The sequence below is a fragment of the Podarcis raffonei genome, chromosome 2 (genome assembly GCF_027172205.1).
Source record: "Podarcis raffonei isolate rPodRaf1 chromosome 2, rPodRaf1.pri, whole genome shotgun sequence".
In the NCBI taxonomy this organism is placed as follows: Eukaryota; Metazoa; Chordata; class Lepidosauria; order Squamata; family Lacertidae; genus Podarcis; species Podarcis raffonei.
This window is the reverse complement of record NC_070603.1, coordinates 70,186,168-70,211,685: the sequence shown is the minus strand read 5'-3', so window position 1 is coordinate 70,211,685 and position 25,518 is coordinate 70,186,168. Positions and strand designations below refer to the sequence as shown.

General features: G+C 46.2%; 2 protein-coding genes across 2 annotated transcripts; both read right to left on the bottom strand.

Annotated features, from left to right (window-relative positions):
* Nucleotides 1-911: 911 nt before the first annotated feature.
* Nucleotides 912-15,310, bottom strand: KIF20A (kinesin family member 20A). Its single transcript, XM_053377301.1, has 19 exons — nucleotides 15,172-15,310; nucleotides 12,103-12,261; nucleotides 11,732-11,818; nucleotides 11,202-11,321; nucleotides 10,743-10,881; nucleotides 10,456-10,643; nucleotides 10,214-10,358; nucleotides 9,327-9,527; nucleotides 9,040-9,151; nucleotides 8,766-8,837; nucleotides 8,174-8,317; nucleotides 7,803-7,968; nucleotides 6,402-6,557; nucleotides 5,746-5,885; nucleotides 5,507-5,609; nucleotides 4,138-4,348; nucleotides 2,625-2,716; nucleotides 2,281-2,418; nucleotides 912-1,519 (listed from the first exon to the last, which is right to left on the bottom strand). The coding sequence occupies exons 2-19, from the start codon at nucleotides 12,241-12,243 to the stop codon at nucleotides 1,196-1,198; spliced, it is 2,679 nt and encodes an 892-aa protein (XP_053233276.1). The 5' UTR covers nucleotides 12,244-12,261; nucleotides 15,172-15,310; the 3' UTR covers nucleotides 912-1,195.
* Nucleotides 15,311-17,212: 1,902 nt separating this feature from the next.
* Nucleotides 17,213-23,556, bottom strand: LOC128408091 (bromodomain-containing protein 8-like). Its single transcript, XM_053377299.1, has 6 exons — nucleotides 23,265-23,556; nucleotides 22,764-22,906; nucleotides 21,724-21,813; nucleotides 20,338-20,406; nucleotides 18,637-18,867; nucleotides 17,213-17,658 (listed from the first exon to the last, which is right to left on the bottom strand). Exons 1-6 carry the CDS (start codon nucleotides 23,490-23,492, stop codon nucleotides 17,652-17,654), a joined length of 768 nt encoding a protein of 255 aa, XP_053233274.1. The 5' UTR covers nucleotides 23,493-23,556; the 3' UTR covers nucleotides 17,213-17,651.
* Nucleotides 23,557-25,518: the final 1,962 nt, after the last annotated feature.

The following is a 25,518-nucleotide window of genomic DNA, read 5'->3' as shown; positions in this document are numbered from 1 at the left end:
GACTGATTCATGGTCAGTGAGCTACAAACTTGGGCCCAGATCTCTTCCGTCAAATTCAAACATTCAGAGCCACCCCTACCATTGGGCAGTATCACAGCTGATTTTAGGTGCTGTGAAAGGACTGTAAATAATACATTTATTTTTAATGTATTTTTACTCCCGGAGAAAAGCAGTTGTGGGATTTTCTGTCTTGTGTACCAAATTACCTTGGCCTTAGGCAGCAAAATGTCTTGGTTCAGCTCTGCCAGCACTGTACTAACTTAGCTTACCGGTATACCCTAGATAGCCTTGCTTAGCACTGAAAACCAATGATAATGGAGGCTAACATTTTTCACGTTAATGCAGTTATTAATCCACTGCATCCCAATCTGCACCATACTTGCAATATATGCAAAACAAAACCCAGACACCATGTAAATAAGGATTCTGCCTATTTAGGGTATTATAGGTTGTCAAAATTGTATAGAGGTTTGGTGTAAATCATATATAATTTTAATTATTGACCCTCCAGAACCACACCTGCTGTGCCACTGCCTAAGTAACAGTTAAGTCTCTAGGGTAATTTCCTGGCGAGTGGCTTTTTGAAAATGTAGTACACATTGCCTGTTCCATTAAAATCTTTGCATTTTGAATACTTTCTGTATTAGGGATCATGTGCAAATTAACCATTGAAGTCTCATGCCTGGGCTACCAGAGGGACACAAAAACCAGCCTCGTGCATAGCTGTCAACGTTTCCCTTTTTTTAAGGGATATTCCCTTATTCCGAATAGGATTCCTTGCAAGAAAAGGGAAAAGTTGACAGCTATGTCCTCGTGGTTGTGGAGCCTAGTCCACCAGACAAATAGAAGAAACTTAAAAACAAATGCCAGAAAGGTTTCGCATATTAGAGCTTGTTCACATAAACATGAGGTTTTAGAAGACACAAGGTACATTTATTATACAATTAACATAGATAATAAACATTTCACATGCATAACATAAGCTATTGGAGGTGATAAACATAAGGAATATGAATCCAGGTTCCATATACACTGGAGTAGCAGCTGGCCTGAAATGGAGGGCATGCATAGTAAGTAACCATCTTTGGGAAGCCAAAGAGTTAGTTAGCTCAGGCCTCAACACATTAATGTGAAGGAAAATATTAAAGTTATCAACCGGTTGCTTGTGCCCAGGTACAATACAAACCCCCAAAAGTCAGTGTTTTTTGCCAAAAGCCATGGATTTAGATGTTGGAGAGCCACGGGCACGTAGGATACTACTATAGGGGGTCTCTATTGCTACAGCAGGCATGGCTGTTGTGCAAGTCAGGAAATTGTGCAAGAAAGGCTTCTTGAAGGGAGGTTGACTTCTGGGCTGCACATTTTCATTGTTGGCACAAAACCGTTTTTTGCTGCAAGAGGTCGGTGCTGCTTGGAGCTTCTGCACAGTGTGAAATTGCTCTGCAATACAGGCTGCTTTCTTCCGCAAATCCATCTTCACCAGCATCATGTTGTTCTGCAGCTCAGCCAAAGTCTGGTCCTGGAAAAGCCAGTGGAGTAATTCAGTTTTATGAAGATGGAGCCGCCCCTCTTGCCAGACAGGTGCCAATCATTTCAGCCAATTACCCTGAATGTGAAGACTTCTGAAAATGCTTATGGACTCAGAAACATTAGAGATGAAGATGACAGGTGCCTGGACCTTAACAAGGGCCCTCTGGGACTGCTTCAGCCAGCCACCAAATCCTGTGGACTGGTCTATGACAACTGAGGGAGGAGGAGTTGATTCTATGGTCACTACTGTTATGTGGTTGTGAGCACAAACTACTGCAGAAAATGGTTTAATGTTTTTTAAAAACTGGCACAATGTTTTTATATGGTATTTCCCCCACCTCTCCCCAGCCAGTGGCATCTGTCTCCATGGACCAAAACATAAACATCAGATCTGGCACTTTCAAGCACAATCTTGGTACAAATAAATAATAGTAGTAACAACAATGTATTTAATTTATACACCACACTCCATTTGAAGATCTCAGAGCAGTTTACAAGATAAAAATGGATCAAGGCACAGAACCTTAAGGACACTAAGGATTTATCTATCTATTTCATAGGATTTCCACCATCAAATCAAAGGTCACCTTGGATATACGTGTGTGTGTTGTGCTGCTGGATCTGAAATTTTTATGGTTCAGTCTATAGGCACCAATGTAAACTGACTAAAATGGACAAAACTAAATCTTGTGTAGCAGAGCATGCATGCCCCCTGTAAGCTGCTGAAATTTGGGAGACTCCTTCACATACCTGCTTCGCCAGGATGTTGTCACACTTAGAGAGAACTTCACGCAGTTTCCCGGCTCCTGTGCTGTGGCAACATGCTCTTTCAGCTGACTGGAGGGACTCCCCAAGTTTCTGCAGTTCAGATCTCAGCATCCTTACATTCTGAGAGAGGGAAGGACAGTTAAGCACAAGGTAGCATCCAGCCCCTTAAGGAAGACTGGACTACATACAGTGGCAAGTTGTGGTGGGGGAGAACAAGAAGTTATGCACCCATTGGCAGCAGATGAAGGTTTCAGAGACAGTGCCATTCAGGCCAGGGTAAAGGAAGGAGGTTGGCAGATGCTAGGAAAGGAAGGTCTGGCAGTTACCTTTTGGCCTTCTTCCAGCTTCCGGTCCACATTTGTCGTAATGGGCTTTGAGGAAAGTGGCGGCTCCAGCATCTTCTGGTGTTTACGCAACTCTAAGGACAAACCACAGATCATTTTGCAATTTAGCCCAACCGTTAAAATTATTTTTGCCAGTCCTCAATACAAGAGCTGAATTCTTAAATGTGCAATGCTGAACATACTCCCCAAGAACTGCCAGGCTACCCAGGCCTTTTCCCACACTCTTCAGTTTAAGGAGTTATGTTTCAAGGCAGATTTGAACCCCGACAATGCTATTTTTAGAGAAGTTGTGCATCGCTTTAATCCCCTTCCTTCTGCTACAGAGCAATGTCCTATAGCAATAATGCAGTTTGGAAGTCTGGCCAGGTCAGAGGAGAGCAAAATAGTTTACCCTACAATGGGAAACGGTGAAGATTTAGAAAATACACTGCCAGACTAGAGACACTAAACACAAACATAGGAATGAGCTATATTTTCCAGGTTCTTCTCTGCATCACAGTCTATTGTGATCAGATAATCCCAGCTTCGATTTTATTATGTCTCTAGCCCTCATGCTTGTGGGGGGCGGGGAGCATTTGAAGGCTGACGACTGGGTGGGATCCTAATAGTCAAGGGGACTTTATCCCCCTTCTTTGGCTTTCACCACCTCAGACCTTGCTATTTCAGGGCTACGAACTCAAGTATTTCAATTGTCTTGTAAAGAAACATGCTCAAAGAAATTTATAATTTGATCAAAGTGCATAATTTTGGTAGAGCATTTAAAATATTAAGCAAAAATGGCCTTAAATCAATTATTTGGATTCTCCCCCCCCCCTCTAATTTTGACCTCTGTCAGGTGGGAACCTGCCGTATTTAAAAAGTACAGTGGTACCTCTGGTTACGTACTTAATTCGTTCCGGAGGTCCGTTCTTAACCTGAAACTGTTATTAACCTGAAGCACCACTTTAGTTAATGGGGCCTCCTGCTGCTGCCGCGCCGCTGGAGCACAATTTATGTTCTCATCCTGAAGCAAATTTCTCAACCCGAGGTACTATTTCTGGGTTAGCGGAGTCTGTAACCTGAAGCGTATGTAACCCAAGGTACCACTGTATTTAATACTAAGTCTCCATTCCTTGTACTTCTTGCAACATGCAACCGTTTTTCAGAGATAAAGATGGGGAATGCATGCAAAGCTTTTCGTGTTCCCTCCCAGGGACCTCCACTTTAAAAGTCATATATCGGTGGATGGGAAAGACAAAACTGGTCCCACGGCCTGACCTGTTATAATACAGCTTCTTAAAAGGAGACCGGCTCTCAAGGAGGAGCAGGGGTCCCACACTAATAATAGGCAGATATCCTAGGTGTGCTTTAACACTTCATGGCCGCTCACTCACAGAAGCCAAGGTTCCCAAATGCTAGGTCAGCTTGCAGTTCACTAGACTGATGCTGCGCAGTCTGATCTCTTGACAACCACCTGCTTGGAGCCCATGCGACTACAAGGGGGAGAACGCCTCACCTTCTGTAGTTCTTTGCAGCTCTGCTTGACACTGCTCTAACTTGGCTTTCGCCTGCAGCAATTCCTGATTCTGGGCAGGCGTTGCTGCTGCCAGTCGTTTGGATTTGCGAGGAGTCTGCTCCGGATCTGCCTCCTTTCTCTCCTGGAGCTGCTGTTGCCGTTTTGCTTCTTGCAAGGCATCCTGCAGCTCTTTTATCTTTTCATCCTGACTCTGAGGGAGACAAACAAGACAATTTACAGGAAAGGCTCTGTTTGGGAAGATGCAGCCTGCCAGCTTGAGACGAGAATGAACAGCAGCAGCAGAAGATAAGCTGATCAAACTTCCCCAGAGTCTCCTATAGGGAACCGGCAACTACTCTCCGGTTGTTACTGGACCACAGCTTCCATCACCCCTGGAGAATTGGAGCCCAACAACATCTGGAAGGGCCAGGGGTTGCCATCCCTGTCCTGCAGGGTTGTGAGATTCTCATTTGGGCAGACTCTCATGCACCCAGGAATCCATGGCAGAGCCAAGTTTCAGTGCCAAGTGTGCAAAGGATTCCACGAATGCGCCTGCATGCAGAACCTATCAAATCACATTTGTAGTTCACTCCTCCAAGGGTTTTAGGTGGCAACACACACAAACCTCTTGCATATTTATTTATAAGCATTCAGTAGGCTGTTTGGGAGATAGCTAGTCTCTTCGCAGATCAGATCTGTTCCACACCCATATGGAAAGGCATTTTTCTCTCCCTCCCCCCCCCCCCCGCATTCTCCAGTTATATGAAAACGTTCCTGAACTGTGCACAGGTCACTCCTGCTTGCCCAAACTTTCTTCTGTGTGGACTGAAATCACCATGTCATAAGCTAGGGTTTCCGACCATGGAACCCTCAGACACCCTCACTGAACCCCCCAAACACCCTCTGCTCTTCCTGAATTGCTTCAATTGTCCTTTTAAAAGGCTTTTTTGTGGGGGTTGCCTTATTTTGGGGTGTATGGCATGCTTTTGCCTGTCTTCGTTTTGGGGAGCATGGTGTGGGTGTTTTGGGGGTTCTGAGAACTGGCAGGTGTGCTTTTTTCTTTATGTAAAATGGCTTTTGATTAGTGCCCATGACAGTTTCTGAGATTTCCAAATGTGCCCCTGGTTCCAAAAACGTTGGGGTGTCCCTGGCATAAGCTTTCATGGACTTAGAGCGCACATTTGACAACACGTATGCCATTATAAATTTGTTAAATCTTTTAAAAGATGTCATGAGGCCCTGCAGTTTTGCAGATGCCAATAAAACTGGGTGCCTTGCTTCAGGTCAGTGCTAAGGTTTGGAACTGCAATGTCCTGCCCTCAGGAAACCCTCCAGCACCTCCTTCCCACAGCTCTTTCACCCCACGCACCTCAATCTTCTCCTGATAGTAGTCCGTAAGTGATTCCTTCAGACTGTTCAGTTTCTCCTCATAAACGTCCTCCAGCATCTCCTTTTGGATGTCCACATGCTCACTGCAGAGGGGAAGGTGAAAGTGGGTGGGCAGGGAAAGAGTCATATCAAGAACAGACAAGATGTGGGATGGACCGCCAAGGCCCAGTCCTGGAGAGGAGGAGACGTGCCTCCACAGCCCTCTGCCACCAACAGTACCTGGTCCACTGTTCCTTCTTCTGTAGGAGATCCATCATTTCATTGCAGATTTCATCGCGGAGACGCATTTCCAGCTGAAACTTCTCCTGCCGCTCTTTCAGCAGAAGGTCTCGCACAGCTTCAACCACACGCAACAGGTCCTGAAGGAAGAGAGGAAAGGAACATAACAACTGGGGTGGATCTACACACAGGAATAAAATGCTGTAAGTCATAAATTCAATCATTTAACAATTTTTTAAAAACCCCTGTATGTAAAATTGCATAGAAAAGTTTTGTGCACTCCAGCGCCATCTGGTGTTGCATGTTTATAACTCATTTAAAATGCAGGTTTTTGACTAATGTAGCTGAGTCCCAGGTTTTCCAGAACAGCCAAGTTGAGGAATTGCCCCAGACATCCAAGCATTACTACAGCTACTCTATTTTTAATGGGCAAGTAAGTATCCAAAGGAGGTTTTGGAGCCCAGCGGTAACTGGCTATCATTGCATCAGACAGCTTTACATTTTTTCCTGCGTGAGGGCACAGAATTTTTGAACCTCAGTTGACACTTCACGGTCTATTCTTGGCTGGGTCCATAAGAGGTTTTCTGGCTGCTCCAGTCTACCAAAGGACCCTGCCAATGGGAGACTTTCTCAGTGAGTGACAAATGAGCACTTGCCTCTTTGTCATATGTGGTCACATCCATTTCATCCTCGCTCTCTTCATCCGATTCAGCTTCTTGATACGGTACTTCTTCAGTGATCTTCTTCCCCCGGAGGCTGTGCTCCTTGATGAGAGACTGAATCGACAGGAGCTTTGTAGGAGCTTGTAGGATCTGGAAGGTATACAAAGTGTTGCTGTTGGCATATTCCAAAGAGCAATGGACACATCCCAGCCAGGCAAAAGCACCTGAGGATAGCACAGGGGTGTGTGGCCTAGGGAGAATCCCAGGGCCAAGGCAGAGGCCTGCATCTGGCCCTCGCTTTCCCACCCATGTGCTACAGCCTTATGTTTAACCTAGCCAGTTTAACACATTGTCGGAAATTCTCCTGCCCCAGTTGACATCCATGCCTGGATCCACATCTAGCCCTCCCTAGAAGTACAATCAGCTATCTGTCCTTCCTCATACTATGGAAAGTATGTTTCATCCCTGGCAAGGATTGAGATATACCATATTCCCTAATCTTGCCCGTTTCTCCGCTCTCTTGCAGCCAACCAGCTGTGCTACATAGCACACCAGCACCCAAGGGTCCTTCAGAGAGGGAATTGCAGGTGCTGCTGAACTTAGCCAAAGGTTGCCAAGGTAAGGTGTGGAGAAGATACTGGAGAAGAGAGGCTGGGGTCTGGGGGCTTATTAGTTTGTTTCCATTCTTGTTTTTATTATGCATTTTGCATTTTTATGTCGTGGACTGCCTTGAGATCTACAGGCAAAGTGCAGTAAACAAATGCAATAAATACAAATAAATAGGCACATTTTTGAGCACAATTCAAAGTATTGGTGTTGACCTTTAAACCCTAAATGGCCTCGACTCAGTATACCTGAAGGAGCATCTCCACCCCCATTGTTCAGCTCATACACAAAGGTCTAGCACTGAGGGCCTTCTGGCGGTTCCCTCCCAGCGAGAAGTGAGGTTACAGGGAACCAGGCAGAGGGCCTTCTCGGTAGTGGCGCCCGCCCTGTGGAATGCCCTCCCTTCAGATGTCAAGGAAATAAACAATTATCTGACTTTTAGAAGAAATCTGAAGGCAGCCCTGTTTAGGGAAGTTTTTAATGTTTGATGTTTTATCGTGTTTTTAATATTCTGTTGGGAGTTGGGGAAACCCAGCCAGATGGGTGAGGTATAAATAATAAATTAATAATAAATTATTATTAATTATTATCATCATTATGATTATTAAAGGAAAGAAAATGGGGAAACACGTAAGAGGTGTTAGGAGAGAGAGTACAAGTGTAACAAGCACACTTTGGGGTACACCGGGGGGGGGGGGGAGAGAGAGAGGAGGGATTAGCAGTGAAACTTCAAAGGCCAGCCAACATTTATGGAACCTTGCAGGCACCTTCAACAACTTTGTGTCTCACCTGACTAGCAATAGCTGAAAACTTAGCCACCTGAAGAGTCTCATAGTACGATGAAGCACACGGGTTGATATTAACAATCATACAGGACTGCCCACGTCCTGTGAAGAAGCCTTGGAACACACGGGTGAGCTTGCTGTCCCGGAAAGGAACGACACTCTGCTTCAGCCTGTTAAGGATACAGGAAGAGGATTTAAGCCCTAGAAATGGAGCAGAAAAGCAGCAACCATAGCCGGCACCCCACCTGCACACAAACCCTACACACAACCAGCAACATCTCAAGTTGGAGAGGACATCCTACAGGAAGCGCTCCTTGCTGGGTTCAAGTCAGAGCTATGAGGAGCTGTCAGACTGAGAGCTAGGAAGAGCTTTACCTGGTCTGCTGGTTCTGGCGCAGCAAAGTGAGGCAACGCCCCAACGTGTGCAAGGAGGTGTTGATGTTATTTGCCTCTTTCAGGCGGTCCCCGATTCTCTGTTCTTTGCAGCGCTCTGAGCCGGCCAGGTCACAGAGGGACATCCTGGGAAGGAGGGAGGGTGGTGTCAGTATCAGGATACAGGAAGTCTAATCCTACCAGACCCAAGTGTTGCATTCTTCAGGTTAGAAATCCTGCACACCAGACATGTCAACCACTGCCAAATACACCCAACTAAAACCTGTTAATTCAGCGCTATGGAAGATTTAGGTTGCTCTGCTTCAGGTAAGCAAAACGGGGGCCTAATTACAGATTTTCATTCCAGGTCCGGCACATTGCAGGGATACTGGAAAAGCCCCTGAAAGCTTTACACCGACACATACAGTGGGCGTCTGTCTGAGAAGTGCCCATTGTGACTGGGGGGGAGGACTCTCTCCCACACACCCCATTTGCCCTTCTGAACTCCCCTACCCTTAAATGAGATTGCCCTTCAGCCAACTGACAGGGAAACTCATAATCCTGCCCTTCGCTGCATGCAAAAACTTTGACTTACTCGCTGATTTTTGGCTCCATCCCACCACTGCTTTCCTGGAGGTGCAGAATGCGAATGGAGAAAATGCTGTGACTGCAAAGAGCAAAAGAATAATGAAAACCAGTAGCTTGGGCTCAGATTGTCACCCCCATTCCCTATCTCATAGACACCCACTTGCCCTCCTGCCACCATGCGCTTTGTTTTCTTGTGCGAAAGACATTTTTTGCCAATCCTGAGACATGCACTTTCACCCCACCCCTCCGCTAATAAATAAAATTATGGTGCTGTTACAGACCTGCGGCTAGAATGCTGGTTCATGTGGGTGCTGGCAACGCTCTGATTTCTCCTGCCCAGTTTCAGCAGTTTCCAGGCCTCAGCAGCATCTTGAACATTGATCCAGTTCAGATCTGGGAACAGGAATATGTGGCTTCAGGCTTCACATCTCTACGAGGGATCACCCTCAGCAAGCAGACAAGACCCTCTTCCGTTACACAGCCCATGTTACCAATGCTGCCACCCACAGACTGCCAGTGGATCAAGCTATGGGAAAACCGCTGGCTGGGTAAGCTGGCCAGTCTCTACCTTTGACGTAGGCGTTGCCGGTCTGATCTTCGCACAGCCGCAAGGTGGGCCTCTTGCAGTTTGGGCCAAGTGTGGTCATCTCCAGCAAGTCATAAATCTGTTCATTGTAGATCTCAAAGAAGGAGACCCAGATGGAAAACTGCGCATCGTCTTGTGCCAGCACTGAGACATTATCTGGGTCAGCCCAGCGAGGCCCTGTCTCTGTCAATGAAAGCCAAATGTGTATATTGCCAGTGATTGCCACAGCTGAAATTCATCCAAAAGACACAATGTCCCTTCCCAATGCCCTCGCCTGGCTCCCCATTAACTTTATAATTCCCCCCCTTTTAACACACAGCAGTTGCCCTGTTAAAGAAGGCCATAGGCATCTCCCTTTGCAAAATTTCTCACATGCCTCTGAATCTGCCTTGATTTTAAGTCTCCTATAAGTCCCTTCATTGCTAGCCCACTCACTCTTCTGGAGGCCTTTGCATGCCCTCACTGGTGTGAAATTCAGAGAGTGATAAAATACAAATCTACTGAATGGTAAATAAGATTTTAGCAACAGTCCAGCTTTCTGCTTTATAGTTAGTGACAGAAGACTGGCTTTGGCCATCAAGCAATGGCCAAGCCAAAAGCGATTTGAGGGAGTATTTTACAAGCCCCTCCAGAGGAAGCCCAAAGACCCTCTCCTGTAAAGCCCATCAATGAGTCCCCATAAACCACCTCAACATTGTTATAAAATTGATATATGGATGCTATCACTAGATATCCCCCCCTTGCTCTCTTGTGGGTTGGGTGGCCCTATCTATTTTGAGATTCCACACCTCTTGAGGTACTTCTCAGCTTTGATCGTGACAATTAGAAAACCACCTGTCCCCAAACAGGTGGCTCAGGGCAGTAGGTACCTTCTAGCTGGCTGGTGCTTGTCAGGTTGGCAGACTGGCAGCTGTAAGAGAGGCCACCTAAGCCACTGTCAATGCTTCCGCTTGTGCCTGCTTGCAGCTGGGATGCTGTGCTGTGGCTTTTATTCAGAGAAGTATACAGCTCCTCCTGTAATTCCAAAGGAAGGAAGGAAGACCACTGAGTTGCTGATCAGGGCATTTTTCTCCTTATAACAAGAGACTCGACGAGCGGGAGGGACACTCACCTCCTTCATCTTGCCGCAAAGCAGGGCCTGCTTTTTCATTTCCTCCTGTCGAACCTGCTTGCTGTCCAGCCAGGTCACCTCACTCGAGAGGAAGGGCTTCAGATCCATGGCCCGGTACAACCGCGTCCCAATACTATTGAAAATGATGGCCAGGGAGCGAGGCAGGATCCCCGCATCAGCACCACTACCTGCAAGTCAAAGAAGAAGTGAGCAGACACTGAGACAAGTGCCCCCCGCCACTAGGCAGAGGTGCTTGCCTGAACCAGCACAGACTGAGTGCTTCTTACCCTGGATGGTGTAAGTCTTCCCTGAATTAGTGACGCCATAGGTGTAAACCAGCCAGTTCTGCCCATGGAGCACACCCTTCACCACATCCTTCATCGTTGCATCAAAGAAAGCCGCCTGGCCCACCTCTGGACCAAAGATCTGCAACCCCAAATGTTACAGGTTAGTTTCTTTAGAGAGCAGAGAAAGGGAACCTGGGGCCTTCTAGACATTGTTGAACTACAACTTCCATTAACCTTGACCATTGGCAGTGCTGGCTAGGGCTGATGAGAGTTGATGGCTAGGGCTGATATGAGGCAGGCCATACATTCCCCCTCAGGGGGTTAGAGTTAGGCAGTAAAACGAAGAGGGGAAGGGTTGCCCCTGCTTCTCCACTTTTTCCTTAGTGGAGCCCTGCAAAATCCTTAAAACAACTGGTGTCCATGTTGAATCCTACATAAACCCAAGATCCAAGTATGTACCTGAGTGAAGGTGAATTTGTGCACCGCCTGACCAAGCCCCCGTTCAACGTTTCTCATGGTGAAGGAATCCTTTGGTGCTTTGAGAAGAAGGGTCTCGGAATCGTCAATACAGGCGCAGCCCTAGAGAGGACAGTTAACATTCTGCATTCAACATTATTTGCCACAGCAGGAGCACCCCCGGATACTAGTTTAAACATTTGTGGCTTCCCCCAAAGAATTATGGGAGCTGTGTTGTTGTTTTTTTTAAAAGGTGCTGAGAGTCGTTAAGAGCCCCTATTCCCTTCACAGAGCTACAGTTACCAGAATGGCTTACCAATCAATCCTTCTTTATAAGGAACTCGGGCAATTGTAGCTTGATGAGGAGGATAGGCTGGGGCCAGGCTGCTCTTCCCCTTGCCAGAGAGGGAAAGGGGGCAACCTCCTGGGGTGATTATACCTCTGGATAAGGGCAGAGACCAGTGTCTATCCACTCCCAGGAGATTGGCAAAAGCACCCTTAGATACTGGCCCATGCATTGCCTATAAACTCACTTTATCTTCCTGTTTCTCCATCTCGGCTGGTGTCAGGGGTCGCACTCTTGCATATACCTTCACTTTTCCATTGTCATCAGAAGCGGCCTGTGGAGAAGTCACATGTGACTTTTAGGTTCATACTTAGGAGAGTTAGGCAATACTAGCCCATTCGTTTTGTTGTTTTTTTAATTGTTTTGAAACCAGACCAGAGGTAGCCAATCAGATGCTTTTCAGACGCTGTTGGTCTACAGCTCCATCTTTCCCAACCATGGGTCCTGCTGGACAGGGCTGATGGGCAGCTGCAGTCCAACCATATTAAAGAGCGTCACATTGGCTACCCCCGAGGGAGCACAAACAAGGGTTTTAGTTCTTCACCTCACTGCTCTTACCTGCTCACTGCTTGAAGAAATGGCAGAGAACTCCGCCAAGAGGTCTCGGCACAAGCCAGCCCCACATTCTGCCACAGTGGACTCCAGCACAGGAGAAGTGACAGCTTCTTCATCAGATAACAGCCCTACTGGGGAGGCCATAGCGGCTACACACTGATGCTGCAAGAGAAGCCCATCATAGGATGAGGAATAGAAAAAGAAGCGCAAGTTCCACTGCCAGACTTTGCCACTGGTTTCCAGGTTCCTTGCCACTTCTAAATAAATTATAACAACACTTCCTATAACTGCAAAATGTGTGATGCCTATGATAAGGATATAATCTTGGGGTACAATACTGAAATCGTTTCCCAGCTTCGCTAGGGCCTAGCCCTGCGGGTTCTGAATCGGTCAGGTTCAAGCAAGCAACCACAGCCGGGCAAATCGAAGCAAAACAGTGGCTAGAAGCCTTGATCGCTTTATTGTTGCAGCAAGGTTTTAATTCCCAAACCAAAACAAGGAAGAAGAAGCCCAGAACAAAGGGCACATGGCTTCTTAAGAATTCCCAAAATTTCCCATAATACATTTCACAAAGCAGCATCAAAACATAGGTATGTCCCAGACAGAAACCTGAGATCCAGACATGCCCCTGTCAACCATGCATGGTTCGAGTACCCACTACACACAATGAGAGTATTTACATATCCCCTTGTTAGGAAAACATCCCTCTGCACCTTTATTTGTTCTTCCTGGGTCTCATTTCCCTCTGATAACACCTAATCTGGCCCCTTTGTCAGGGCTGTTAACTGTGTGATGATACATCTTGAAAATTATGGAGTCCCTGTTCTATTCATGCCATGAGTCAGGTCCCTTCCCCTCCATCCTTGGAACACAATTTTATTACCTTTTGGAACTGAATAAAACCATCTACTTGACTATTTTTGGTGAATTTCTATGTTTCAGAAAATGGGGTTTCCTTGCCTTATTGTGGTGCTGGGAGCCCAGTATAACAGAGCAAAGTGTATAGAAACCAGTGGTAGTGTGTGCTGTTGCCAAGTCCTTACAGCGTAGCATGCAAGCTCAGGAGGCCAATGCTCCTGATGAGTTGGTTGGGTATCCCCCTTTGTCCATAACACCTGCATACCATGAGTGTGCTCAAACAGGCTCCAGAAAAGGGCAGGAGCTGCTGCATACTACCAGAGTGTAGCATGCAACTTGTATGAAATATGAAGGAAAGTATTCATCTTTCTGTAGAAAAGTTAAATTTTCCCCTTATTGGTTTCAGACTTTGTGGGATAAGGAAAATAAAAAGGTTGCAGCCAGAAGATTGTTAAACTGCCACATAACTAAGTTCCAGTCATTTTTCAAAGCTATAATAAAAAATGATCTGAAATAGTTGATGCAATAAAAGTAATCTAAAATAACTTTTGCAACGTTCTCTGATGGTTCACTTTGATTATTTTTTTAAAAAAAGCAAGATTATCCATGTCAGCTATACGGATTAACTACTGACCTAACCAATCAAAGGGGAGGACTAGCAAAAAGGTACTTTAGATCAGTAGTGGACAGTTTTGAGCAGCTGTTTTTTCCTGCTCTTACCAGAGCCCTGAAATCTACCAACTGAAGCCAGGTGCAAAGAGCATACCATTAGAATAAAACAATTCAGAGCCAAGAATTGGTACGAGTTCTGATCTGAGCTCCCAATCCTTCCATACACAAAAACCGACTCCAGTTTACTTCTCTTTTCAACAGTACTTGTATTTTTAATTTTGTGGAGGTGTGGGGGGCAGGGCAGGGCAAGAGAAACCTTTTGTTATTGCCACTGTTAAACAATTAAAGGGTGGGGTGGTCAGAAATCTACAGTAGCTCACCCAAAGGCCTAGCAGCAAATGCCAATCTACTATTATGATGGTGCGCTTTTTTCCAGGGGCGGGGAGGGAGTTGGATGAATGCCTGGTCCCCCTTCCAAGTCTTTTAAGGAAATATGGACCTCTGGAATCTCATACCTCTTGGAGATTGGGATGGCACGCAACACTACCTTCTGCACAGCCCAGCATTAGATCACCAGCTGCAAGCCAACACACACAACTATTTTTTGTTGTGTGTTGCTTTTGTTTTGGCTTATGGGCTTCTGCCAATTAAACCTCAACAGAAGCGAATTAAATTAGAGGATAATTACCATTAGCACAAACAACCCTCACAACCTCTGCTAGCCAAACAGTAGATGGGATACTAGCTGGGATACCTCAGCTAGAAAAACTAACTAGAAAAAAATCCGGAGGTACCTCACCTGACCACTGTTCCATCTGGGCCCAGTATTGCCTGTTCTACCTGCTGAGAGCAGCTCTCGAGGTTTCAGAGAGCATCTTTCCCAGTCTGCGCACTACCTGAGGATGTCAGGGACTGAACCTGGGACGTTCTGTATTCAACACACGTGGTCTCTTCCAACCAAGGGACTGCCCTTAAGTACACTCCCAACCACATATCCTCAGAAATAAATCCACTGGGGCTTAGTTCCAAGGAAGTGGGGTTAGCAAAAACACTATCATGTGGGCACTTTGTTTCGTTATGGAAGTGCTAGCAAGTGCATTGTTTGGTTCAGACAGGATTGTAGCAGCAACGAATGTGACCTTCGTGCAAGCGTAGCTTCTTTAACCAGCTTCTGCAAAGGGTTGTTTAAAAAGAACATGCCACTCTACCTAATCTGCCTTTGGGATCCACCTCTTCCTTTCCCTATGAGAGCAACTTAATTCAGGGAGAATTCAGGAGACCCGCCTCAAGCCTAGCGTCTGTAACGTATCTTCCAGGTCCCATAAGGTAAAGAGGAATTGAAATAAGGTGGGTAAATAAATGCCTAGAATTACGAATACGACTGGCAACCTAGTGAAAGGGGGAGGTTTTCACGAGTACCCAAAATGAGACATGCTCAGCGCTCACATTAGGAGGGGCAGCGGGAGACTTAAATCACCCGCCGTGGCCGTTGCAGAAGTAAAGGCGCAACTCACGGCCGAGCCTCGTTCTCCCCGACACCAGTAGCAAGGACTGAGTCCAAAGCAATTCTCCCCCGACTGCCGCGTTTCTCCCCCCTCTCACCAGGCTTTCCCCCACTCCGTGCTCTCCTCTGCCCGGCCCGCCAAGCTTTCTCCGCTCGATCGCCGGTGTCCGTACGAGCCACAATGGAGCCCTCGAAATCCTCTTCTGCTTCTGCTGCTCTTTCAAACCTCGCGGTCGGCCCGCTCAGCCAATCAGGACGCGCAAAACTCAGCGGCTAATCACCTACCCGGGGCGGGGCCAGCGCCGAGCTTAACGCGAGGCTGTTTCTCATCCTGGCTCTTGTCGCATGTAGTTCAGCTTCAGTCTGAGAGGAGTGGAAGGAGGAACGAGCAGAGTTTTCTCTGGTCTGGTTCTTCTCCCTCTATTAAAACCCTTCTGGGCCACAAGATATGCCCCCTGCCACCATTCCAGTGCCAATTTTTGCCCCCACCCACCTCCAAATATCTCACAAAAAGTGGGGGGGGGGCTACCTTTGGCTGCAACCCCCTTACAACACAAACTCCAAGGAAAACTCACAGCCAATCACAGTGGAAGGTGAGGGACCCTTCAGACATCGGGAATTGCTCAGGCGAACTATATGAAACCTGCACCCCTGACTTCCCTCCAGTCACATTTTGATTCCTAACTCAGCTTCCAAAAGACTGTTGCTTTTTTTTTTTTTTTTTAAAGGAAGCTCAGAATCTCGGGCACACTGCGGGCATGGGCCCTGATGCAATTGCTTCAACTGCAACATAGATAGTTTTGCCCAGATCCCTTACACCAGGAATGGGGAACGTTTTTTAGTAAAAAACAACAACCCATATTACAGTGGTACCTCGGGTTACATACGCTTCAGGTTACAGACTCTGCTAACCCAGAAATATTATCTCGGATTAAGAACTTTGCTTCAGGATGAGAACAGAAATCATGCTCCAGCAGCGCGGCAGGAGGCCCCATTAGCTAAAGTGGTGCTTCAGGTTAAGAACAGTTTCAGGTTAAGAACAGACCTCCAGAACGAATTAAGTACTTAACCCGAGGTACCACTGTATATCAAGGGAAAACTTCCAGAAGCCATTTGCCAGTGGTGGATGGGGCTAGAGATGACAGTGGGTGGGCAAAAGGTGCTACTCTTACCTTTATATGATAGGCGGCATTCCAGCCACACAAAAGACAGACATTTCTACACTCATACGATGCCATCCTGGCAAGCTAGCTTAAGGACATACAAAAGCACTTAGGGAGGGATGGAGAAGTGTGGATTAGGAGGGGATGTGGCATCTGAAGGATCCTTAGGGCCACAGAGAAGCTTGGAGGGCCACATTTGGCCCTGGGTCTGAGGTTCCCACCCCTGCCATACATGGATTTTATCTGGTAGCAGCCCACCAGGTGCTGGGGCTCTGCAAAATAGTATATGCACCAAGCATTGCACACCCCACCTGCTGCTAGGGATGTTTCCTCTTAACCACATTTACCGTCAGTCACACACACACAGTTTCTCCCCAGCCCAACTTTAGCTTCTGCTGCATTATGCTCAAACTCTGTGGGACAGAGAAGAGGCAGAGTCTAACAGTTTCCTGGTACTTTGCAAAGCCGTTGTCATTATATCTGGACTTGTCATAAAGGTGATCCTGTTTTTACAGGTATAATTGAAGCGAAGCGTGCTGTGGTATTTGTTTTCCCCTTTGCTTTCCTCGTGGTCATTATCTACTCCTCTCCTTTTATATCAGGCATTCACAAATAATTTATCATTATTGGTGGAGAACTCCCAATATCCTTTATGCCCTTCCCAAATTAGGCCAAGCCTAGTGATAACTACTTGGTAACTGGTAAAGGTGAGTACAATGGATGCAACTTCAGAGAGTAGTGTTCTGTTAGGGAGGCATGAACAGAATTAATTTGTGCCAGTGTTGAAACCAACAAAGCTACCTTGATTGGGTACTAACAGTGGCATCATGTAGGGTTTTGGGGGGGGTTTGCCTCCAAAATAATGTTTGCAGATAACTGCATGCTCTTTCAGTTTTAGAATTTTCTAACAAGGAAGCCAACACAGATTTTTAAAAAATCTTTCGGAATCTAGAACAGAACTGTTCTGGAATGGTAATACACAACATAACATTTATTTTCTGGAAATGTACGTTCTACAGCCCCTTGTTGGTGCCTGCTACCAAAAACGGGGCTTAGCTTTGGGGGACAACAAGTCTTGCCTGTGCTATGGCTTGTAGGTTCTTTAACTTTCTTCTTCATCCATTAAATTTCAACTGAGACTCCTGGGTGAGGACAAGACAGCACGGTTCCAGGAATAAACAACAGGAAAAAACATGGTATCTGTAGTCTAAAAACTGACTTCTCTAATACATATAAACCTGTTATGACTAATACTTTGGGACATATAATAGATAACAAAAGCTCTTAGGGAAGTGGAGGGGCATCAGACTGCTGAACTGTGGTTATCTTAACAACTTTTCCGTAGAGCCAGACTGAAGGTAGCAAGGTTGAAATCCAGCTTCTCGGCCCTGGACTAGCCTGATTCTTCTGGCTCCTCAACATCTATAAATTGAAAGAAAGACAGTAAATCTCCCAGTTCCCTAAGGATTTATCATGTTCCAGAATAGCCTGTATCTATGCCTACATAAACCTCATTACGAAGGGCCACAGAAAGTACCAGGTTCAATCCCTGGCATCTCCAGGCAGGGCTGGGAGAGACCCCTGTCTGACATCTTGGAGGGCCACTGTCCGTCAATGTAGACAATGCTAAGCTAGACAGACCAATGGTCTGACTTGATATAAGGCAGTTTCCTATAGAATCATAGAGTTGGAAGAGATCACAAGGGCCATCGAGTCCAACCCCCTGCCAAGCATGAAACACCATCAGAGCACTCCTGACATATGGTTGTCAAGCCTCTGCTTAAAGACCTCCAAAGAAGGAGACTCCACTACACTCCTTGGCAGCAAATTCCACTGTCGAACAGCTCTTACTGTCAGGAAGTTCTTCCTAATGTTTAGGTGGAATCTTCTTTCTTGTAGTTTGGATCCATTGCTCCGTGTCCGCTTCTCTGGAGCAGCAGAAAACAACCTTTCTCCCTCCTCTATGTGACATCCTTTTATATATTTGAACATGGCTATCATATCACCCCTTAACCTCCTCTTCTCCAGGCTAAACATGCCCAGCTCCCTTAGCCGTTCCTCATAAGGCATCGTTTCCAGGCCTTTGACCATTTTGGTTGCCCTCCTCTGGACACGTTCCAGTTTGGACATGTTCCTGCTTAGGGAGCCGAGTGAATTTTTAATCATCCATATGCCTTGCAGGTTGGCAGAAAATTCTGCTCATTATTGGGATATCTAAGGAAGAGGCTTTCACCTTGAGATGAATAGCACTCATGTTTGGGAGACACAAGCAGAGATGCCATACCCAATACCATCCTGTGAATAAATGGCTGGATTTCCACTCATTTGTTCCCTACAGTATGGGAACATGGCAAAGGGGAGGCTGATGTGGTTGCTCCCCTTTGAATACAACCCTCTCACCTTCTCACAAAGCCCTGCATTTCCTCTGAGCACAGGAGTGCCTCGCCCAGCATCTGAAGCTGCTCCAGGACTTCTCGTTGCATCTCCAGAGCAATGCGATGTATATGGTGGTTGGCGTTATTGTACATGATGGCATTCTGGAACATCAGCATGAGATCCCGCTGGAACTGCACCATATTCTGAATGCGGCCCTTGGAGAGGCTCCTCTTTATGGAGGAAAGATCAGCTGGCCTTCAGAAAGGAGGGAGAAGTAAGTTGCAATTGTCTGTCACTCTAGCCTAGTTGTTAAGAAAAAATTACATTGTCTCTCGGAGAAGGATTTGGGTGGTTATAGATTGGAAACTGGCAGAATTTTAACTTGGTAGCCTAGATAGCTCTCAGAGGAAATATCCAATCCTTAGAGTAAGAATTTCTGTTCCTCCATCAGTGGATGGTGGCAGTTACTGGCTTGTGTTGTACAGTGGATTTAATCTTCAAACATACTTTTCTTTGGTTGAAATCATCCCCTTCCCTCAATTTGGATCAGGTCTATGATGATTCTGGGGGTGGGTTTAACCCTTCACATACCCATACTGCTTCTTAATACATAAATCACACACTAAAGCTGCTATTATCCACAGAGTGGGTAGATGGGTACAATACAGGCGACTGTCTTTTCTCATCTAAATAATAGCATCTGGGGGAGTGATTCATGTTAAGGGAATCTACCCCAGTACTAAAGTCCCAACCCCAATCCCATCCTCTACCTCACTGCTTTTCAATCAATAATAATTATTGGGTGGGTAAGGGGAGGGAATGGGAGACTGACTCATGAACCTCATCAATCCCACCATTGCATCCAGGCAGGCTTCTCCTGATCCAGATGTTATGGAGAAATAGAGCTGAGTGTCATAAGTATACTGATGGCATCTGGCTCCAAAATGCCTAATGACTGCTTCCCAACAGCTTCATATAGGTATTCAATGGCACAGGGGATAAAATAGTGCCTGGCAGCATCCCATAATTTAACCACCAAAGGGGCCAAAAAGTACTCTCTCAATGTAGGTAGGACTGGAACCCCCCGTTTCTCATTCCATGGAGCCAGTCCAAGAGGCTATATGCACAATGGTATCAAACGCAGCTGAGAGGCAGAAAAGCAGGAACAAAGCTGCATTACCCTTGCCCTGCTCACTGTAAAGGTGGTCAAGGATGACTCGGTCCCATAGCCAAGCCTGAATCCAGATTGGAATGGGTTTAAATGCTGTGTGTCGTCCAAGAATGCTTGCAGATGCCCTGCCACTACTCTCTCCACCACCAAGAAATTGGTAGCTGCAACTGGATGGTAGTTATTCCAGTCTGAAGGGCCCAGGGCCAGTTTCTTCAAGAGTGTTCACACCACCATCTCTTTCAAGGCAGCTGGAACCACCCTATCACACAATAAAATGTTCTCCATGCCTTGGACCCAAGGAATCAAACCCCCTCTGGTAGATTTAAGAAGCTAGGAGGGACAGGGGTGAAGAGGGCATGTGGGCAGATGTATTGCCACCAGCATCTTATCCATATCAACTTGACTTCATAAGCTGAAACTGATCCCGTAACATTATCATAGACTCTGGCATCGGACAATTTGGCTGGAACTGCAACCATGGCAGTTGTTGTGACTTGTAGCCACTCCACAGCCTTATTCTCCGTACCAGCTCTCCCTCCACTTTCTCAGCTGACCTTTTCACCACATCTTTGTAACCAGGAGCCTGCTTCTCGGAAACGGGCTTCAGAAAGGGGCCGCTGTATCTAAGGGGTAGACAGAGATGAAGAGAGCTAAATAGGCTTCCCCATGTGCATTACACAACCCCTTGACTCACCGCCGGACTTCATGCCACACCTTTTTCTGTATCTCAGAATGACTAGTGGGGATGACAGTGACTGGCGGATGGAAGTCAATCAGCTAAGAAATCACAATATAACAATTAGAAAGGAAGGGTGAAATGCTCAGGGTAGAACCATGCACAGGTTTGTGCTTTACAGGGGGCAGCTCTGAATGCTGTGTATGCATCATGTCGGACCAAGAGAATCAGGCCAGGATAGGCTGGGAAAAAGGGAGACATTCAGCTGTTGTTCTGTCTTCCAATTCTAATTATGGGGAAGGGCTGTAGCTCAATGGAAGAGCATCTGCTTTGGTTGCAAATGATTGCAGTTCAGTCTCCAGACAAGACTGAAAATGTCCCTAGTCTGAAACCTGGAGGGTAGCTGCCAGTCAGAGTAGACAATGCTAAGCTAGAGGGACTAATGGTCTGATTTGGTATAAGGTGGCTTCCTACATTCCTAACCCTAATACATATAGGACACTCCATTTCCTCCGGGCTTCAGTCCTGGGATCCCAGTGTCTTCCCCCATATTTTCACCAGTTCTCTCTGAGCTTGATCCACGACATTCTTCTGTTCGAGCTTTGAATCCCTCAGCATCCAACTCTGGTCTTTCCATGCAGGCTTTAAAGTCTTAGGTTTACTCTCACTGAATCGGTACTAAATTTTGGCACATTTCCTCTATTTATATATTTCCTCCTCTTAAATTTCAACCCTCCCCTCACCTTACACACATAGTTCACCCTCTTAATAACCACCAGATATGGGCAGTCGCTCCTGTTTACCCAAATCCACCTTGATAAATTTGATGCTGCTTGCCAAGAAAACCCCAGGGTGATAATCTCAGGAGTGTATTGGATTTTAGGATCATGAAGCAAGTCTGATACGATTTCTGCTATTAAAAAAAAATTAGCAGATGCAGTAAATGCAATAAGCTAAGTGCCTAGGTTACTGAATGTATAGATGCAACACTACACCACTCAAAGAAATTAAACAATTTGAAAGAGGAAAACTGCAGCGTCAGGAAGTGGGACAGCAGGAGATTTCAGTCTAGACCAGACTGTGCAAAAGGTTGCATCTCTTAAATTGGGGGGAGGAGAGGAAGTGGCATGCAGACACAAACAAATCGCAAGATGCTGTGTGACCTGCACCAGCTCTTGAATGGTTAGTATCAAGCAACCATGAAGATGTGGTACTGTGGATGCAGCCTTAGTCCTCTTCACCTCCATAAACCTTAATAACACACCTGTGGCCAGCCACCATCTTCCAGATGGACAACAAAGTTTTTTTGAAAAGCAAATGCTGCTGGAGAGGGTCATCTTGGCTCAGCCGCATCCTATACAGATAAGAAACGGAACAGATTTATTCCCATCAGGAAAAAGAAATTGGTGGGATGAAATGTGTTATTGGACCGGTGGTGCAGCTAAGGTTTGCTAGCCCCCGATGGAAAAAGAAATTTGTACAACTTACCAATGAAAGATAGTAAATGAAGGGGTTAAAGAGCACAGAACTGTAAATTTCTAGAGAAGGCACAACTAAGATTCACCCCCTCACCTTCAAGGAGGAGGGAAGTATTGTTTGTTCCCTGCTCCTCTCTCCCTCTTCTTTTTGAACCATGCAACTGACCAGACACATGAGGCTGGCGCTCCCTGTCCAAACTCCATGCTTGAAGGTACCCTTTTCGTATTTTGTACTCAATAAGTTTTTACCTGTGTTGTTTTTGCTGTAGCATTGATTGATGCATGAGTGTGACCTTTACTTAATATAAGTAAAGCATTTAAATTTACGAAAGTTTGTGCTCTATTAACTCTGAGAGTGGTAGAGACAGGGGAACACAATTAGTACCCAGTGCTTAATACTGGGACATTTAAAGGTCTAACAACCTATATTTGCCACGCTTTGCAAACACTGCATATATTTTAGTTTTAAACTCTGCTGGGGGCCCTTTTGACTACAGAGTGAGTCAGACCCATGTTTTTTTAATTCAGGCAGTCAGCCGTTTTTTGTTTTCTTTTGTAGTTTCCCCCACACATAGAATATCTGGATTAACTGGTATTCCCCAGTTATTTCCTAACAAAGAGTTCCCCGCGCCTCTTCTAGAGGGAGCTTTAGGCTGCAACCCTATATATAAGCTTAGCTGGGAGCCAGGCCCACATAACTCAGTGGGGTTTACTTCTGAGTAGACCTGTGCAGGATTGCATGGAGAGATGACTGGCTACACTTAAAGTACGAAGCCTGAAGAGTAGGCATGATGCCATTTCTGAGCTTTGTGCCACCATTACTCACAAAGGCAAAGAAGCTGTACTTGTGGCAGGAGAGCTCATCAAGGGTGTTCCATAGGGACTGGAGTCATCGTTGCTGTAACTCAGGTGGAAGTCACAATCTTTCCAGTCTTCAGCTTGTTCTTCAGTGCGTTCCGCAGCCACCTCCTGGTGAACACAAAATAGGCATGAGCTGAATTGGCAAAGTAACAAATGGAATATCAAAGTCAGGGTCAGATGCCCATGATGGAAGATACAAGGATTCTAACTGGGTGGATCCATCTTTTCTCCACCCCACCTGAAAACGCAGCTAAGCCCTCCCAAGCCACTTGTTCTCACTTTCCCCCTTCCCACCAACAATCATGGCTAGCTCACAGATTTCATCTTTCCCTTGGTGCTTATCAACTTTCACTTCACTGTGCTTCTCCTTTCCAAAGAATATGACCTCTATCCCAAAATGGGGAGATGAGGCACAGAGACAGAGACCTAGTCCTAAAACTCGACTTGTGAGAGTTTCACCACTTACCTCGACGTTTTGTGGCACCCCATCCTTCAGCTTTCTCCAACTGAAGGAAGGATCATTTGTAAGCTCTAATGAGTAGTCATCTTCATCTGTTTCTCCTGCACTTTCCACAAGGCTATGCGGCATCTTCTTTCCCAAACCCCCATTGGGATTGTCATCCTGAATCTGAGAGTCTCCTGACTCCTCACACAGATCCTGTTGCTCTTCCATTCCTTCTGCTTCCCAGTTCATAACTGGCAGCCCTTCTGAGACCTGAAATGCCAACTTTCCCCTTCCCTGGGAAGTAGCTCTCTTTTTCAGACTTCCTTTAGCCACTTCCTCCTCTTGGTGGATCACAGATCCCTTTATGTCTCCTTCATGATCCAGCAATCCCCTTCCAGGCAGCTCCCCAGCACTGCAAAGTGCCTGTGGACCCTGGGCCAGGTATGTGCTGCCAATGCAAAGGGGCTCCATCAAATGTGTTACCTGGAAGAGAGGGTGACAGGCTAAACAGCTTAAGACCATTGCAGAATTAGTGACATTACAGAACTATATGCAGATCTGTCCATTCAACACATCTTTTGTCCTAACGGGCATAGGATAGAGACGCAGCCAAGACACAGAATAGCACTCCATGGGCATGTTAATAGAAGAGCATCTGGTCAAAGACACCCTTCCACTTTTGAATTAGAGGGCAGGCACCAACCCTTGTCAACACATTTATCCTGAACCTCTATCTCCAGGTACCTTTACCCAACTGCATACAGAAATGGCCAGTCTGCCACGTGGACTGGGAACACTATTTTTTCAGCCAATTGACAAGGTCACCCACCACCACCTCCGCCTTTTCCTCAACTGCACCCACCAGCAGCCATACCTCTGACAGGAACCTCAAGATAGCATCCTGCTTGTACCTCCCAGCCTCTTCTTGGTCCCCTCTGCTGGCATCTTCCCATGCCAGAGGACCACTCGTTCCCAGCTGACTCTCCTCCTCTTGGCTGCTGCTCTCCTCGACCTCCTCCTCAGCAGTTTCTTCCCCCTTTCTCCAGCAGCCTAGTTCCAGGTCAGGATCTGAGCTAGAGCCTGGGGAGCCCTGGGGAGACTGGCAGCTGCTGCTCTTCTCAGACTCCGTGAAGAATTCTTCTTTGGACTCCAGCCAGGTCCACACGTGACCCATCTACAAGAGGTACACGAGATGGGAAGAGGGTTTGTCACTCGCTCACATGCTAGCTTCAGATCCGATCAGGTGTTCAAGCAGGTAGTAAAGGAGCCAAATTCAAACCCTGAAATCTGTTGTGGTAATGCTCTCAGCTGTGACTTGAAAGAGAACTTTAACAAAAAAATTATCCCCAGCTTCTAATTGTCTATGTGGCACTGCACATCTGCCAAGTCCCACAGCAATCCAAATGGTGAGCCAGGAGTGGGTTGCTGAAGCCTTGGGTTATATCACCAGGTTTGCTAGGAGTGGAGATTGGAAACAGGGCAACCCAGAAGTGGCTCAATGGCAGAGCACCTGCTTTGCCTGCAGAAGGGACCAGAATCAAACCCTGGTATCCCAAGTACGGGTAGGAATGTCCTTTGCCTGAAACTCAATTGTATTGCTTAGGCTGGGATCACTTAACTGGTGATTATACAGCTATTCTTTTGATTATCCCTGAAAGATTCTTCGCGGTGGAGAAAATCAAGAAGTCGTTTTTGCTGACAAAACCTGAGGATGTCTTAAAACATTGTGATGGTTTCTTATTTTACTCCCATTGGTGACAATATAAATTTTAGTAGACATATGTTTTGGAGGAACACATTGAAGCGTTTGCTGAGATATCATGGTTGAAAGAAGTGGTGGTGAAGCTGAGGTTGAGGAGCCCTGGGTGGGTCCCCAGGGCTCTCTATCCAACTCTCAGGACTCTCCCTCAGCCGCTTCCCTTCCTCAGCCCACATCCCTCATGGGTTTTCTGTTCCTACTCAGGCACTGCTGTTTCCATCTGCCCCACCCAGCCTTTCCCAGACTGTGACTTTGAGAACAGCAGCAGCTAGGAAGAGAGGATTTCAGGGATGTATGTGTGGGTGGGTGGGTGTGGGTGGGTGTAGTTTTATAATTTGTGTGTTTCAATTTGATCCTTTTACATGGTTTTGTATGTTTTATGGTTTTCATGCATTGTGATTTGCTGTTATTTTTATTGATTATAGATTGGTAAATTCTTTATTGTGGTATGTGTGAACTGTTTAATTATTTGCCGTTGTTTAATTTTACTGTGTATTATTAGATCCCGATGGATTG